The sequence below is a fragment of the Poecilia latipinna genome, unplaced genomic scaffold (genome assembly GCF_001443285.1).
Source record: "Poecilia latipinna isolate Pla-1442-1.1 unplaced genomic scaffold, P_latipinna-1.0 Scaffold459, whole genome shotgun sequence".
NCBI lineage: Eukaryota > Metazoa > Chordata > Actinopteri > Cyprinodontiformes > Poeciliidae > Poecilia > Poecilia latipinna.
Window position 1 is genome coordinate 149,053 of NW_015113075.1, and position 17,532 is coordinate 166,584.

The following is a 17,532-nucleotide window of genomic DNA, read 5'->3' on the forward strand; positions in this document are numbered from 1 at the left end:
AGGTGGGTATTTAAAAAATAAAATCTTGCAAATATCCTTCAAATCCAAATTTGTTCTTTCATAATTCAATAGTCAGGACATATTACATATTTCTAATAGGATTTAGAAACCAGAGGCAATGCTGGAACTAATGCTAATGAAAAATACATTATTCTATTGGATGGTACACTGAGTGGCAGACATAATTAAGAAATCATAGAGGATTTTTTTTTAAATTAAAACTATTCCTTTAAATGTTACATAATACTAATAAGCAGCTGTGATTAAATTGAAATACAGAAAGTGAGTCCTCAATGTTTTAATGACTATATGTAACTGTCTTTATTTTTGTTCCATCTTTGTATTACACAACAATGTTCAGGATAAACGTCGGCTTAAAGTTTGAACACAATAGTTATTTATTTTTTCAACAAGGAATTATGAAGTGAGACTGAACATCTGCCATAACTCTGAAAGTGAAATGTTTCTGTTCCTTATTTTAAAAAGGAAACATGACACAAAAAAAAGGATTTTAAAATAGTGACGCTCTTACCTGACAGAGATGCCACCACGTGATGCTTTATGAAATCTGTTAATTTAACCTAAAATATGGACTGCAGTGCTTATGTGTAATGGCACACGGTTCAAAGGAGATATTCAATAACATTATTTGATTATTTACACTGCCCTTCCGAGACCACTGTAGGTCTATATTTTTCCGTACTCCTGCAAATGATAAAATTAGCTATTATCCATTAACAACCTTAGTCCTTACACAGATAAATAGCCTGCACCCTTTCATTTAGTCCTTTGGCTGCATTGTCTGTAAAGCTGCACTTAGATGAGCTGCGCCCTCTAGCGTCTGATAGTAGTGACCGTCAGCAACGAGAACTTGATTGGACCAGAGGTCAGCGCCTTCAGTCGCCGCCTCAACAGCGGTGTGTGAACGCAGAGGCAGCGACAATAAAGCGAGAGGAGGACAAACCAACTTTTCGTATGGTACGTTTTTTTTTTTTTTTTTTTTTTCCTAGCGGAAGTGGGTACAGAGAGATTCTTCCTCTCAACTGAGTTCTCCTCCCGTGTGTGTTCATAAAGACCCGCCCGAATCAGAAAGGACGGGCTGCGGAAGGGTCAGAGAAGAAGCTTTTTTTTCTTTCTTTTTTTTTTCTTCCCCCAGAGGGAAGGGAAAGCTGCTCAGTGGACTCACTCACACGTCTTAAAAAGGTATGTTTAAACGTAAGCTGCGGCTGTGTGCATTTTGTTTCACGATTTTGCAAAGCCGTCATTATTACAAAAGCAGGCATGTAAATGTGTCTGAACAGGTGCTGGTTAGTTTAAATTGCAGCTTCCGCAATCTTGGGTGTTTCAGTGCGCAGGTAAAAGACTCGGCGTCTGTTGACGGTAAGCTAAACTTTGAAGTTCCTGTGTTTAGTTAACAGCTTAACCAGCTTAAGGAAGAATTGGTATTTTAAGATGAATGGTACTAAGGAGATCAGTTTCATGGAAATTACAAGACAGGTAAACTTATTAGAGTTAGAACAAATATATATATATATATATATATATATATATATATATATATATATATATATATATATATATAAATTGCAACATCTATTTATATACTTATTTATGTTTAATTACACTTTATTTATTTTATTTTTTTTTTCCATTCTTGTACCATGGCACTGATAAACAAATTACTCACTCCTATTACCTGCACTCCTATGCACAACAACAAAAGTCAAACCGGTTTCCTGCAAAGTCTCATAAAGTTTTACATCTAACAATATTAGTTTGTGGCCTCAGAAAGTGCTACGTATGAATAGATTTTCCACTATTTGTCTTACTGTCGTAAATCCCAAATTTTGTGTTTCTTCTCTCAAGGATCATTAATTATGTATGCTGTGCCAAAACTACAACTCGCATTATGCAGGGAAGCAAGCTTCTAAAGAATGCTGCCAATCAAGGTGGCTTATTGGCATGAATGTAATTTTAACCTATTCAAACCAGTTTTAGATTAAAATTTTAAATCAAAATGCTGTTCAATATATCAACATTAACATCCGCGTTTGCCAACGTTAGCCAATTTTTAACATTAGCTAATTTTTAACATCTTTATTGCTCCAATAAGTGAAACTGAGCCAACATTATTAATAAGTGATATTTATGTACAGTTTGCTGCTACATGTGTTTTGGGAGAGGATTGGCCATGTGGTGTTTGTTTAGACATATGGCAGTAATAGTAATGCAGCACAGAATTATGGGGAGTTTGGCTGAAGTAGTGAAGCAAAGTCAGCGGTGTAGTGGGTTTTGTCGAAAGTGTTGGGGAAATATACGTCATATTGGTTATTAGCCAAAGGCACAATATTAATTTTGGCTGAAAAAAACAGAAAAAATAATTATACTAAAAAAAAAAAATAATAAAAAAAAAATAAAACATGACCAAACCTGAAAACGTCTCACTTAAATTAACATGTTAAGAGTTGCTCTTTCATCCACTGCACTCTTTTCCCCTTCGGTGACAATATATTCATGTGTGTGAAATCTTAAACTGCTGCTACAGCTTCTGGGCCATAACCTGCTCTTCCTGCCCTGAGATGTTTTCCTGAGGGCAATATTTTTGACCTGATTATTTTTATCTGTTGGTGAAACGTTGCTGTGAGTACCTGTCATAAAGCCTGCAGTTTACTGCCGTAAGATGCTGAAGTCAGGTAGCCGAGGCGTAAACGCACTGAAGTCACATGCGTGAGCTGGAAGAAAACCAATTTAAAGCTAATAAAATTGTAGCTAATTTGACTAAACTCTTAAGTCAAATATTAAGTTGCAATCTTTCAAAATTCACGTAGGTCTTCAACGTGAATTATTAAAGTCATACGAATAACTTCCTGAAATGTGCAAAACTCCCAAATCAGCAGGGTGATGTTTACGCCCACCAATCACCACGCATCTCGCTACTCTACCAAAAACTGGACTTACCGCAGGAGCGTAAAATCTCTACAGTTCCATATGTGTGTGCATGTGTGAGTGCATGCATGCGCGCGTGTGTGTGTGTGTGTGTGTGTGTGTGTGTGTGTGTGTGTGTATGAGTGAAACTGGCTTTGGTCCAGAATATGTGAAAACATCATCTCAGGTCCGCATTCTCTGACATGCTGAGGCTCATCACGACAACACGTACACCAACAAACCTCTGGCACACACACACACACACACACACACGCACGTCCTCCTCAGCTGGAGCCTAGTAGTACAACCCGACAGAACACGTACATTTGGTAAAGTTAGAGCAGTGTAATTAAAGTTAAATTAGTTCAGAAAAATGTCATGTGTTTTTTGGGGGGGGGATTTTTTTGTCGTTTTTATTTTTAATCGTTTCATGAGACCGTTTGTGGTTATGGTGTTTCAGTGATGTAATATGTGCAAGACTTCTTGTGTGAACAAGTAGGCATTTTGCAAAGTCTTTATACTTGAAACATCTCTGAGCTGAAAACCTCAGCGCTCACCCTCTGCGGTATACAGGGTCTTCGGCGCTGCAGAAGAGCTGAGCCTGACATCCCAGCACCCTGCTGAAGGCTTTTCATGGCTCTGCATTAACATCACTATGGCGTTGACAGAATTACTGCTGTGCTGACTTTAGCTCACTCTGCTTTGTTTTTTTTTTTTTTACATCCTGTGTTTTGCTTTTGCTTGACACTTTTTAGACCTCCTCTGTCTCTGGTCTGAAACATTCATACGACTTTCTCTCTTTCAGCCTTCGTTGGCATTGTGTCTTCGGTCTGTCTCATCCGTCTCACCATGGACGGCCCGCTGAGCGGGGCCAGTGAAGGGGCCGGTGCCCTGCAGACTTCATCACGTCACAGATGCCCCTTGCTGTCTTTATCCCTGTATGAATGACTGTTTTGGAAAACAATAAAGCCCCCGAAATTCCTCTTTGATTGAACAAAAGGAGCCATGCATCCGCTGGTGTCCCTCAGTGTCTTCGGACTGCTGCTGCCCGCGGCCTTGATGCGTGTGGAGGACTCGGCCTTGGACTGTATCCCACGCAGATCTGTGCCCAGTAACGGTGAGTGTTGCTCTTTCTTCTTGCGTAACCTTGGTTTTTGAGTGTGCGTCGTCAGCTCGCGTTTGGACCGACTCCCTGGTTTAAATGCCGAGTTAAGGACTCTTCTGTCTCCAGGCAACAACGCCCTTCTGTTTCAGGAGGAAGGCGTGTTCAACTACTCCACCATGCTGCTAAGAGAAGACCTGGACCTGTTGGTGGTGGGTGCCAGAGAGGCCGTGTTCGCTCTTGATCTCAGAAACATCTCCAGGAAAATTACTTCAGTAAGCACAAACCCAAAACTGATTCTCTTAACCAACAGCTCTGAGTCAGGTTGTTTCATGCTTTCACAAATGTTGTCTCTTCCCCCAGGAGTCTGTGTTTTTTTTTTTTTTTTTTTTTTATAAATTGTCTGTAACAGATCAGCACAGAGGAGCACCAGATTGTAACATGAAAGAAAATAGTGCATGGTTTTCCAAAGTGTAGCAAGCATTTCTATTAATTGACTTGATAAATGTATAGTAATAGTATTGTACTAACTATACACATCTAGAGACTAAGATTTTTATCCATTCTTCAACATAAAATGGTTCATGCTCGGTCAGCTTTCAGGTCTATTGTGTTTGGGTCTGGCCTTTAACTAGGCCGTTCAAACACAAAAGTGTGTTTTGATCCAAACCCATGACTTTCAAGCTGTGGCAAACCAGCAGTTTATCGTAGCATTTTACAGCTAAGGGCAAAATTATTAATACTAATTTTGGCCTCTCAGTCTAATATTTAAAATTAAATCTCTTATGCCCCTAGATGAAAATGAGACCAAAGTCTCCAAGAAGATAATAAAACGATACAAAAAAAAAATCTTATTTCTGTGTGTGTGTGTGTGTTTTACTAAAATGATAATTTAAAAAATATATTTTTTTACCCTTCTGCATAGTCAGTGGAATTTTCTTTTTGGCATTAAAGCAACCAAACTCTTTTTATAATTGCTGACCAATTTTCTACTGGTATTATGACAATGAGCTCCAAGCCTGCCTCCTCAGATTCTGTATATCACATTCAAGTCGTGATTCTGGCTGACCACCCCAAAATAATAATTATATTATTTCTAGTAAAAACAACAACAACAAAAAAACAAAAAAAACAAACATGTTTGTTAATTAATTTACATAAATAACCCTTAATGGATCCTGTATTAAGGGTCAAGAATGACCAATTAAGGCAGACATCTTTATCTGGTCTCTTCTAGAGTTCAACCTATTTACAGTTCCAGGTCACTCCATACAACCAGGAGCATCCAAAAAAAAAAAAAAAAACTTGTCTCTGTGATGTAGCAAAAGATTTTCTACCATTGGGGGGAAAAAAACCCAAACATTTTATTAAAAGGAAAAAATAAAACAAACAACAATCGGTGGTTTTGCCCTTTTAGGTTGAATGGAAAGTTCCTCCACAGCAAGTGGAGGCGTGTGGAAGTAAAGGAAAGGATGCAAAGGTTGGTCGCTTTCCTGGCACATTGCAACATTTATAACTTGTTGGATTTTTAAAAAATCTATTTAAATTGACATTTTCAGACAGAGTGCAAGAACTATATCAGAGTAATCCATGAGATGACGGATGGGAAGATGTATGTGTGTGGAACCAATGCTTTCGATCCAGCATGTAAGAATATGGTAAGAAATTCAAAGCTGCTGTAATGTTGTTTTTTTTTTGTTTTTTTTTTCATCCTGATCATTTTGAGGACTTGCGAAATAAAGTCATGGTTCAGCATTGTCCGCTTCTTGTCGCAGTCTTACGTAGACGGGAACTTGACATTTACGGAACCCGCAGAAGACGGCAAAGGAAAGTGTCCATTTGATCCGTCCCAAAGACATGCCTCCATTATGATAAGTGAGAAGAAATTCCGAATTGCAAAAGGTTTGGGGAAAACTAGAAAATGCCACTGGTGTTTTTATTCGAATCTCATTTCCTGGCAGAGAATGACCTCTACTCAGCCACTTCCGTAAACTTCCTTGGCTCTGAGTCGGTCCTGATGCTCAGCCCGTCTGTCAACCCCCAGTCCGGCCCCATACGCACGGAGATCAAAACCTCCTGGCTTTACGGTAATACGGAACCAAAATGTCGAGGAGCATTTTTGATTGTTTTGGTGCAAAGGCACAAGAAACTGTCCAGGTAGTGTGCGTTTGGTTGCCTTTTAACGTGGGAGTTCATTCAAAAATGTCCTGTGCCCTTTAAAATTTAATGAAGTAATCTTAGTCCTAGGAATGCACTAATATGAGAGCAATTGCCAAGATGGTAACGGGGACAATTTTCAATATTAGGAAAAGTAACTGGCACAAGCACCCCTTCGTCCCGACAGCTGTTTCCCTTTTTAATGCAGCACAAAGATTAGCATCTGATTGGTTGATCGATTGGCTGATTTCTATTTGTATTTATTTATTTATTTAAATTTTATTGTTTGTCTTAGTTCTTATCTCATTATTTGCCCTTTATGTCTCTGATAAACCTGAACCAGAATCTTAATACTGCTGTTTTGGTCAATACTGATACTCTGAAATGGCATGAAAACTACCACTCCGCTGAGGACAGACTTTAATCAGCAAAACTGTCATTTAAGGAGTTAAATATTTGTTCTGTGTGTTGAGGGTTGAAGTTAATGGTACTATGTAATATGTTGATGCGTGCCTGTATTTTTTGTGTCTAAGGGACTCAAGGTGTTTAAAGGAACCTTTTCGTCTTGATCACGTGCAGCAAATACATTTTAGTTCTCTGGTATTCCAGATCCCACCTTTGTTTCCATGGCGTCGATGCCAGACAGCGAGAAGGACGGCGACGATGACAAGGTCTACATCTTCTTCAGCGAGACGGCTGTAGAGTTCGACTGCTACAGCAAACTGGGAGTGTCCCGCGTGGCCAGCGTGTGTAAGGTAATGCGAACAACAAAAACGCCAACAGCGCTTCTGCAGCCGTGCCGGTTCTGCACTTTTCGCTGCTTGATAAAGAATTCTCTCTTCCTGGTTTCAGTTTGGCCTCGTTTTGCGTCAGAACTGCTTTTGTGCCCATAGGGAGATCAAGGAGGCCTGAGGACGTTGCAGAAGCGATGGACATCCTTCCTTAAAGCCAGGTTGGAGTGTCCAGTCCCAGGCTCTAAGTTGCCTTACATTATCCAGGACTCGTACCGCTGGTGCGATCCCTCTCTGCACTGGAAGGAGTGCATTTTTTACGCCACCTTCACCCCGCAGTCGTATGTTTTCATCAACGCACAAAAGGGTTCTTCATGGAGGGGTGGGGGAGGGGGGGGGGGGGCTTAACGCTCAATGACCTTTGGATTTCTCATCATGTGTTTCAGACTCACGTCCGAGATATCTGCGGTGTGTGCGTACCGCATGTCTGACATCAGTAAACAGTTTTCAGAGGGCAAGTACAAGACCCAGGCCTCCGTAGAAGGTTTATACGTAAAGTGGGTGACGTTCAGCGGAGAGGTCCCCAAGCCTCGGCCTGGAACTGTGAGTCTTACCTTTAATTCAGAACGTGTGTTGTTAAAGTGTTTGGAGCAAAAGCAGAATCTTAATGAGTCGCTCTGTTTCTTTTTTACGAGTCGACTCAGCAGGAAACCTGTTACTCCTGACCCCTTGATTGTGTTGTGCTCCTTTTCTTTCTCTCTTTCTCTCTCTCTCTCTCCCTCTCCTCACCTTCCTCCTTCGCCAGTGCATAAACAAAGAGGCTACTAACTCAGAAATAAAAACGACCCTGGACCTCCCGGACAAGACCCTTCAGTTCATCCGAGACAAGCCACTCATGGACCAGGCTATTGAGCCGATGGAGGGCAAACCACTGCTGATGCATAAGGGAGCTGCATTCACACAGATCATAGTGAAGCAAGTGCAAGCTTTGGATGGTGAAAAGTACAACGTCATGTTTATAGGCACAGGTGTGTGATCGCATCCAGCTCTGGTATTCGTTTCCATTTTCCTTTTAGTCCCCAACTGCATGTTATTTACTTTTAGGATTCTGTTCATTATTTCTTGTCATTTATTTTTGATTTAAGATCAAGGCAAGTTGCTGAAGGCTTTGCACAACAAAGACATGTTCATCATAGAAGAAGTCCAACTCTTCACCCCTCCTCAGAAAATCAAGATTCTCAAGTTTTCCAATAATACGGTAATGTAAAGCCACAGTAGTTTAATTAGAAAATCACTGTTCAGGTCTGCAATACAACCACAACTTTGCTAGCTTTGTGTTTGTGCTTGTTTTTGCACAGGGTCAGATTTATGTCGGCTCAGACGTCGGCGTAGCTCAAATATCGCCTGCTAACTGTGAGAGGTCCTCCACCTGTTTCGACTGTGTTTTATCCAGAGATCCGTACTGTGGATGGGACAAAGACGAGGGAAAATGTGTTTCTGTTTCCAGTTCACAGAGGTGAGCAGCGCTCAGTTTACACATCCATTGAAAAAGTATTCATACCCCCTGAACTTAACACATTCTGTCCTGTAAAATTCAAATAAAATATTAAGGTTTAAAGTTTCAATGTGACAAGGAAGGGAAACTTACTCCACTGCACATGCATGTAAATAGTAGCAAACCTCTTCAGGTGTGCAGAACTGACAGATGATAAGTTCTTGGCCGCCCCACTCCTTTCTAATTCCGCCCTGGGCAACCGTCCCTATGCCCCATATTAAAAACCACCACTGGGAGTGTGAATAGTTTAAAAGGCATTGTTTATTTTAAACTAAACTAGTATTTTAACTTTTTTTTTTTTTAGTGTGCTAATCCAAGATATGAAAGGAAATGCTCGTCTCTGCCCCGATGCTGGTGAGTTAGTGCTCTTCTGCAGTATTATCACTGCGTATTGATTTAAAAGCAATTGAGGGTTTGTGGGTGGTTAAACTAATCTTGTGGGATCTTGTTTTGATTTCAGCGCCTGTTGTTGAGCCTCGAAAAATCAGGCCTGGAGGAACACTTAAGCTCATGTGTCCTTCAACTTCCAACCTGGCAAAACTCATCTGGATGCGGAATGGCACGCCTCTCCCACATTCACCTGAGGATGGACTGCTCGTTCTGAACGACTTGGATAATAATAATAATACCGCCGGTAAATACAGCTGCTTGTCTGTGGAGAAATCCAAAGCTGGCGAGTACAAGACCGTTGTAGTCAATTACGAGGTCAGCAGAAGCCTCGAAAACACTCGCAGGGACATCACTCAGGCTCAGAGCGGCGGTCAGTCTCGCTCTGGACTGATAGTTGCAGTCGTCCTCCTTGTTGTTTCCCTCGTTCTCCTTTTGACCTGGAAAGTTGTCAAGCGCCACATTAACCTGCCTTGTGATCGCACGAAAACGAAAGAAGAACCCCAGCAGACTCGTGACCTGGAGGCCAGGGACGCCCGTGTGCCTTTGGCGGCTGAAACGCCGAACAATCACACCAATGCGCCATGTCAGTCAGACGGGACTAACCCGCCAGGAGTAAACTTTTCGTCTATGCACCTCCCTGTTGATGAGTCAACTATTTGAAAATGGCTGTTCTACTACAAAAGTAGAAGAAAAAAAAAAACTAAGAAAATGTAGTGTATATTTCTTTTGTTGAAAATTGTGTCACCTTGAATAACAGTGTTAAAGGACTAATTTTGATTTTTTTTAATTTTTTTTATTATGATGAGGTCAAAGATGGCACGTTTCTTCAAGGTTTTCTTTTTTATAAGCTTCACTGTTTAGAAAAAGGTGGAAAAGAGCCAGAGGTTTACACACCTAGTGTAACGTACAATTCGATCTTCTAAACTTTTTTTTTAAAGTAGCATTTATCTTTTTTTTTTTTTTCGTTTGGGCAAACGTCTTTGCTGGTGAAGGTCTGTGGAGCCAAACATTCAACTTTTACTTCCTGATGCTGCCCATTTTAGATTTTTTGGTGGCTTCCTGTTTTTTTTGTTTGTTTGTTTGTTTTGTTTTGTCTTTTTTTTATTGTTTATTTTAGGTTGTTAGTATAGTATAAAATGGGTTTTAGTCTATCAGTTTTACTGACTAAAACCAGTTACCCAGCTGAAGTTTTCTTTTTATACTTTGAAAACAATACACAAGTATATAAATCTTGCTACAAAAGTTGATAAAAGCGTTTCTGCTTCTGCTCCGGGCCTTGTAAAATCAGCGTATCTTCTACCCATAACTCATAGCACAACTATGTGTACCAGAGGGCAAATAGCTGCTGCATGCTAATGTGTAATCAATTTTACTGTGAGCATCGGTTTGGATTGATGGATGGATGTGGGCATCCCACAACTTTAGTTGTTGTTCATGTGTTTGTAAGCAGTAGCACTAAAAAAAAACTTGTTCAGCTGGCTGTAGCTCTAAATTCAGGAGGTTTTTACATTAAGTTCACGCCCTATTTTAAAAGCTTTCAGTTCAAACTAATTTTAACGCTTTTGGCGTATGCTTAACGCTATTGTGGTATTTTTTTTGTGTTTTAAAATGTTCTTAATTCTCCATAATCCTGATTTTTTTTTTTCAGGGTTTTCTACTGTAAATAGAATTGAGCCACTTTTGTTCTCCGGTTGCCAGCTTGAAAAGAGTTTATTTTGAAATAAAGTTTTTTATTTTTGAACTTAAAAAAAAAAAAACTTTTCTTGACCCGGTTTTCTGAATCTGAATAAGTTTTATTTCTTTATGTTTGGCAAGACTGGCTTTGTGAAGAATGTGAAGAGCAGATGTTGGAGTCATCTGATGTTGTAAATCAGTTTTCTGTTCATGACGGCTCAAGTTCTGACAATAACGCCACTTCTTTTCGCCGACTCAGTTGCGTAATTATAGCACGTAAGTGTCGAACAAGTGTCAACATTGGTACAAATTTAGTACAAATGTATTTCTGCTGGCCTTAACAATGCAAGTGATCCACACAAGCTGAGAAATCAAGAGGAATATGTAGAAAGAAAAAGTTGTGTAATAAAGGGGAATAATATAAATATTGAAGAAACGTACCTGGAGAGAGTCGGCAGGAATCTGTTGGTATTTAGAAAGCAATTCTGCCCCCTGTCTGCAAGTAAATGAATAGCTGCTTTGGTGCTGATTGATCAAATGTGTCTGATAACTTAAATATCGCATAACCCATCTCATGATGGGTGGAAGCTAAGAGTTCTCACAAGGTCTTTGCAACCCAATTTTTGAAAAATGTGCTGATGGTGTTGATTACTGATGCATTTGCAAGCTTCTGAATGTCAGCACTGATCTGGAAGGGGAAAAAACATAATTTAATCATAAACCAACTTTAACTAAATCCTTGGTCAAGATTTCTGGAAGTGGGAAAAAAAAAAAATCTGAGTTGTCCAAAAGTCAAGTCTTGCAATAACATTGCACAAAAGGATATTCCATGAAATGTTTTTGCAATACCCTGTTAACCTAATTTGTCCACAAACTTTTTTTTTTCTATAAGTAAACACCCTCATTAAATATAAATATTCATGTATTAACATTTTGAGTGATTTTCCCCACTGTATGAGATTCGACCCCAAGCAGAAAATCGTCAATAAATGGCAGCAAGCAAACATCAGAAAGTGAAAAAACAAATCTTTAATGTGTATTTAGCAGACTACATTTATAGTTTCCTTTTCAGACAACATGACAAGAGTTTGTCGCTGAGGCTCTAGTTTTATGAGCAGCTAAAACGAGCCAAATCATCCGGTTTCCGCGAGCGAAGTCAGGTCCCTGAGGTTTTGGTCCGTGCTGGTGACTCGTTCATCTCCTGTAGCGATACCTCTTGAAGTGGAACCACAGCTGGAAGATCCCGTTGGCGAACTGGCAGCGGAACCCGTGTCGGTGCGAGTACTCCCACTCCCTGTTGACAATCTTAAAAGCGATGTCCTCGTACGGCGGCCCGGCGTGGAACCTCAAAATCCCAAAGTCCTTGTTGTCCGGACACGGCTCGAGGAAGTACTGAGGCGTGGAGCGCTTGTCGATCAGGTCCGGGTAGAAGATGTTGAACTTGTACCCCTGGACGATCTTGGGCGGCGGGTTGTCGAAGTCGTAGTGCGTCTGGTTGTACTTGTTCCACTCAAAGCCCGTGTGGACCCGGTTGAAGAAGCGCGGTTTGCGCGGACGGTACTTGTCCGCCCACAGGTACATCTTCCCGGAGACTGGGATCTCCACGCTGAACTGGGCCTCGTCGTTGCCCATGCCTTCTTTGGCCCGCCGCACGAAGGCGTCCTCCGCGCTTTCGCTGGCGTCGCCTGGAACGCCGGAGGAAGAAACTCTCGTTATTTGGACACGTGACGGTGACGTGTCTACTGCGTTTGTGTGTCGAGCGGAGAGGGCTTTTTACCTGTGACCTGAAGCTGCCTGCGGGCCAGCTGGAGCCGGTGCGCGTCTTCCTCTGGGGTGATGGTGTGAGTGTCCAGCGGCAGCTCAGACAGAGTGAGCAGAGTGGGACTGTAGCGACCAGAGTCGTACTCCGCCTGGCTCTGCTGGATGAGGTCCTCCTCCGTCAACACGGCCTCCGCCGCCTCTCCCTTCCCCTCCTCGTCTTTCCCTTCATCTTTCTCTCCTCCCTCTTCGTCTTGGCCGCCAGCCGTAGAGGTGGACGGGCCTGGCCCCTCTTCATCCTCCTCCATTTCTCTGTTCTTGTTTCTCCGGGATGAAGACGCCGACAGACCGCTCTCCTCCGCTGTCCTCTCTCTCGTTCTTTCCTCATCCCTAAAGAAGAAGAGGCTTTATGTTAAACTTTTTTTGTTTCTAATATCGTTACTTTATCTACTGTCCCCTTCCAAAAACATTTTTTTCTCGTTTTGTTACGTTATTACCTTTGACTTCAAATAATTCTATTGGGATTTCATGACATTCCCACACAAAGCACTGCGTGATTGTGACGACGAATGAAAAAGATCCATGATCTTCTTGTGTTTGACAAATAAAAACCTGAAAGGTGTGATGTGAATTCATAGTTCACTCCCTTTACTTTGGTACATTTGAAGAAAATCTAAACAGAAGCAATACCCCAAACTCTGAATACCTAATTAAGAACGATCAATATATTATCTGAACTGGAAAAAAGTATGTCGGACCAGCAAACCTACCAAGACGTATGACCATCCATCTAAACCAATTACAGGGAAATACTGGAGGAAAACCCATTAGATGATGCAAAACATCTGTGACTGAGGAGGAGGCTCATCTTGCAGCAAGACAATTATGCAAAACGTGCAGTCAGAGCTCCATGGGAATGGTTTAGATCAAAGCTGTCGATCCGTCGTAAGGCTTAAACTGATGCTCACAGGTCTAATCTGCCTGAGCTGGAGCCAAACTGCAAAAATGGAAGATTTGCAGAGATGGGAGACGACTAAAAAAGACGCTTAGTTGGAAATGCAACAAGGAGGAAGGTCCACCAAGTATTGACTCAGGGCAGCTGAATACATATTCATGTACAAAACATTGTAGTCACGGTCGCAACAAGACGAAATGTTTTGCAAGACGCCGTCTGCGGGGTCATCACAACTTACTCGTCTTCCTCGCTCCTCGGTTCCTCTTTGATGATGGGGAACAGAGGTTCGCTTTCCACTCCCTGCTCTTGTTTCAGTTTGAACAGCTTCTGACGCAGCACGTCCTGATGGCGCTCTCTCAACCTGGATGTTAAAAAAAACAAACACAATCTGTACTCCATCCAAGCCGACACACTCCGCAGGCGGCCCCTCGGATTTACGCCGTTTTCCATCCATGCAGTAATTCAGAAAACACGGACGGAGTGCGGCTCCTTTCTCACCGCGCTCTGGCCATGTAGACCCGAACTTGCTGCAGCAGACTCTCCCAGTAGCCGATGTCGAGATTGGATCCCCCGGCCCGGATCTTTCCCTCGATGTTCAGGTGCAGCGCCTGCAGCTGGCTGTAGGTTTTCCCTTTGAACACGGACTGGACGTCGGTGCTGACCGCTGTGTTGATGCCATCGCGTCGATCGCCTGAAGGTTAAAGTGGAGCGCAACATGTCAAAGGTCTGGTATGTGTTTTTTGCAGGGAGCGAATGTAAGTAGATAGCTAAATTCAAAAGTGGATAAAAGTTTTTTTTTAACAACTTCTTGAAGTTTTTAGTTAGCGTGGAAGTTGATGTGATTTATGTATTCATTCTTAGGCTGCAAAAAATACTTTTGGAAGAGTGTAGAGCTTACACTCTGTAGGCAACAGACAAAATATTCTAAGTCTGCCGTAGAAAAAGTAAAGACTTGCAAGTCTTCGGGTTTTTCTAGCATTATGCATTGACGCTCCCTCACAGCAGATTAAAATAGTTTGGTAATCATATACAACAGATATCACATCCATATATTTTTTTTTTTTCTTTTCTCAAATATGGACACTACAGCACTAAAACGTCCATACCGGGTCCTTTCCCAGACGCTTCCAGTTTCCTCAGCTTGCTGATCTCGTCCTCGGTGATGGTCGTCATGTCTCTCCAGAAGTCCACGTTCTTGCCCTGCTCCAGCTCCATGTAGACCTTTCACATAGACACAGTTTACTGGAATAGTAAGGCTGAAGCTGAGCCATTATAAAACATCACTTGGTTTTGGTCTAAACCAGGGCTCTACGACCTCAAAACAAAAAAACAATGGGGATCACGAAGGGGAAGAGGTGTTACGCTCCGTGTGTTTTTTTTGTTTTTTTTTTTGCATAGCTATGCCACAGTGAAGCAGGATTGTGGGTGTTTAACTGAAGCAGAGAAGTAGCGTTGTGGTCCTTTTTTTCTCGTAAAGAAAATTCATTTAGAGCCACGGGATTTTTAAAGAATCGAAAAAATAACAACAGCTTAAATGGCAAAGTCTAGGTTGTTTTGTTTTTTTTTCCCTCTTAGCAACCTGAAATAAATTATGTTTCATGACAGCTGGTTTTTGGCCAGAGACTATGCAATGTATCAGTTCACACACAGTAAAAAGGGGAGATTTAAAGTTTTCTTCCACTTCACAAATGTTACACTAAGTGTTACTCTGACAAAATGAGGTCATGGCTACATGTGCAAAGCACTGCAAAGACCAGTTAAGTACTAATCAGCCGCTGAACCTTTATGTCCTCCAGCAGGTCCTCCATGTCGGTGACAGTCAGTCCGTTGAGGAACGTGTACGGTTCGTGCATCTCCACGGCCAGATCGTCGTCCTCGGCACTGATGTACTTCGCCAGAAGGTCGATGGGTTTTGCACGGCCATCGCGGATTCTAATCTTGGACCTAAATCGACATTTTTGGACAACTGGATAAGTACAGTTCAGTGACTATTTTTTATTTTTTGGCAATTACTTTGATTAAAAAATAAATAAATAAAACAAAATAAAAAACATTATTGCACACTAGCCTTAGTTTGGCCTGCTGCAGGTGGAAGTTGTCCTCCTGTTCAGCCCAGGTTTTGAAGTGCTCGGCCTCTTTCTCTCTCTGCAGCATCTCCAGCTCCGTCTCTCTCATGGCTTTCTCTCGCTCCCGCTCCAGCCGCAGCTGCTTCACCTGAACGAGCGCGCAGCCAGCGTGATTACAACACACGACGCTGCCGGTGTGTTCCGGTCTCGAGAGGAGCACCGTTCTCGTGTTCCTACCTTTTGCAGCTCTCTTCGGTTCTCCTCCTGGATGCATTTGTTTCTCTCTTTCAGCTCTTTTTCGCTGAAATGGCCAATGCCCTTCTTGTCCAGCGCCTGAAGCACAAAAACACAGAGACGAATCGGGATGGGGAAACAACGTTTAGGTTTAGGAATAATGGGTCAAACGTCTCGGTGGAGAACTGACTTTCTGCCATTTGAATGTGCCCAGCAGGTTGTTGTCTCCAAACGGGTTGTCTGCGTTGGTGTATCCCATGTATTCTTCGCTCCAGCCCATCTTCTCCCTCCTTTTCTTTTCCTTCGCTTCCTTCTTCGCCAGTCGTCTGGCTCTCTTCTCCTCTGGCGTCTCCAGGGCTTTCATCAGCTCTTTCTGTTTCTTCCTCTCCTCTTTCTCTTTGACTTCAAGGTTCTCATTGTCTGAATCGGAGCTCTCCGAGGAGTCGGACGCGCTGGACCCCCGCCTCCCTCTGCGCCTATCATCTCTCTCTTTGCTCTTCTTGCTCCTCCCTCGCTCCCTATCCTCGCTCCTCTTCTTCCTCTCTCTGCTTCTGTCACTTTTCCTTTCCTGGTCCCTCGTCTCTCTGCCTCTTGCTGTACTCCCTCGATCAGGACTTTGTCTCCGTCTCCTCCTCTCTCTGTCGCTGCTTCCGCTGCTCGAGCCCGAGCCGGACTGGGACCTTCCCTTCCTTCTCTCCGTCTCCTTCCCTCTTCTTCTCATCTTGGAATTGTCTGAATCAGGACTGAAAAGAAAACAGATTATTTGTATGAACACTACAAATACTGCAAGTGTTATTTTATGTAAAGGAAAACATTAGAATGGTCGAGATTAATCCTGCCAGAAATGACAATAGAAATAAAACCAAAACACATTTTGGTGAAAGTGTGGAAATATATTTCACAAAATGCCAATTTTATTAAAAACCTACTTATGAGAAAAGCGACTAGAAACAATTTAGAACAAAAATGTCAAATTATTCTACAGGTAATAAACTGTATCTTAGGTGAGTCTAACTGATTTTTTACAAAAAGAGTCTCGCTAGAAGCTTTAAATCAGTGCAAAACCCCATATTGTTGGCATCTGTCGTGTTTTACTTTTCCACTGTGTGCAGAAGACTGCCAAAGTAACATAAAAAAACTGCGAAAGAGGCTGTTGATTAAAGGCTAACACCTACTATTTGGGGCTAATCGTTGTGTCGGATGTTATCACAGAGGACATGCGTCAACTTCATTATTTGCATCCATAACAAACCCAGGAATCCATTACCTTGACGATCGACCTTTCGATCTGCTGCTCCGGTGCTCTCTTCGCCTCCTGTCAGCCTCCGAGCCGCTGCCGGACCCAGATCGGCCCCAGTGCTGAGGCCGACGGCGGACTGGAGATCCATGATTTGAGGCCGCGCTGCTGCTGCTCGATCTAGTTCGTCCGTGGGCGGCTCTTCTGGCGTCCGGAGACCTACTACGGCCTCTCCTCTCGTCTGGAGATTGCGATTTGCTTATTTTAGACTTGTTTCGCCTATCTCGACTCCGACTTCTGGTTCTGGACCGGGTCCTGCGTCGCGATTTCGAACTCATCACGAACTTAACTGCTGCACGGGGCCCGAGAGGAAGTCTGTCGCGTAAATAAGACGTAATAATGAGCAACGCAAAGGCAGATCACTCGTCCAATTTTAGAGTGCAAATAACAAATGCGGAAATAGTATTATTTTTTAAATAAAAGCAATAAGGAAAAATAGCACAAATTTTACATTTTCCGATTTCCAAAAGGCATCGCTAAGGCCACCTATATAAGCCCTTGTAGAAACTCTTGCGCAAAATATATACGTCATAATAAACTACAAAACATAAATAAAAACAAATGCGCTGCACACTGTAATGTTTGTACTAAGCTAGTGTTTTGTACCGTTTGTGATTCTGATATTTAATTAATAAACCAACTGTCCTCCATACCAGTAAGCACATTTTAGTGTATGTAACAGTTGAGT

At 42.1% G+C, this 17,532-nt stretch overlaps 2 protein-coding genes and 1 long non-coding RNA gene across 5 annotated transcripts; 2 read left to right on the forward strand and 1 right to left on the reverse strand.

Moving 5' to 3' along the window:
- The first annotated feature begins 860 nt into the window (after nt 1-860).
- Nucleotides 861-10,326, forward strand: LOC106951432 (semaphorin-4E-like). Of its 3 annotated transcripts, XM_015038975.1 has the most exons (16): nt 861-978; nt 1,075-1,203; nt 3,731-4,042; nt 4,157-4,302; nt 5,445-5,507; nt 5,587-5,685; nt 5,803-5,902; nt 5,989-6,114; nt 6,794-6,939; nt 7,078-7,256; nt 7,362-7,518; nt 7,721-7,943; nt 8,061-8,173; nt 8,274-8,431; nt 8,775-8,824; nt 8,931-10,326. In XM_015038975.1, exons 3-16 carry the CDS (start codon nt 3,931-3,933, stop codon nt 9,518-9,520), a joined length of 2,262 nt encoding a protein of 753 aa, XP_014894461.1. In that variant the 5' UTR covers nt 861-978; nt 1,075-1,203; nt 3,731-3,930; the 3' UTR covers nt 9,521-10,326. The 3 variants fall into 3 exon arrangements, with proteins under 3 accessions (XP_014894461.1, XP_014894460.1, XP_014894462.1); XM_015038974.1 differs by having other exon boundaries at nt 861-1,203; XM_015038976.1 differs by lacking the exons at nt 861-978; nt 1,075-1,203 and adding an exon at nt 1,276-1,380.
- A 1,217-nt stretch (nt 10,327-11,543) lies between these two features.
- cactin lies at nt 11,544-17,172 on the reverse strand. Its single transcript, XM_015038973.1, has 10 exons — nt 16,815-17,172; nt 15,738-16,290; nt 15,551-15,646; nt 15,316-15,461; nt 15,029-15,191; nt 14,354-14,468; nt 13,746-13,938; nt 13,486-13,608; nt 12,312-12,682; nt 11,544-12,219 (listed from the first exon to the last, which is right to left on the reverse strand). The coding sequence occupies exons 1-10, from the start codon at nt 17,120-17,122 to the stop codon at nt 11,729-11,731; spliced, it is 2,559 nt and encodes an 852-aa protein (XP_014894459.1). The 5' UTR covers nt 17,123-17,172; the 3' UTR covers nt 11,544-11,728.
- Nucleotides 16,255-16,719, forward strand: LOC106951434 (uncharacterized). Its single transcript, XR_001425817.1, has 2 exons — nt 16,255-16,338; nt 16,376-16,719. It is a non-coding gene; the product is annotated as an uncharacterized LOC106951434 (long non-coding RNA).
- Nucleotides 17,173-17,532: the final 360 nt, after the last annotated feature.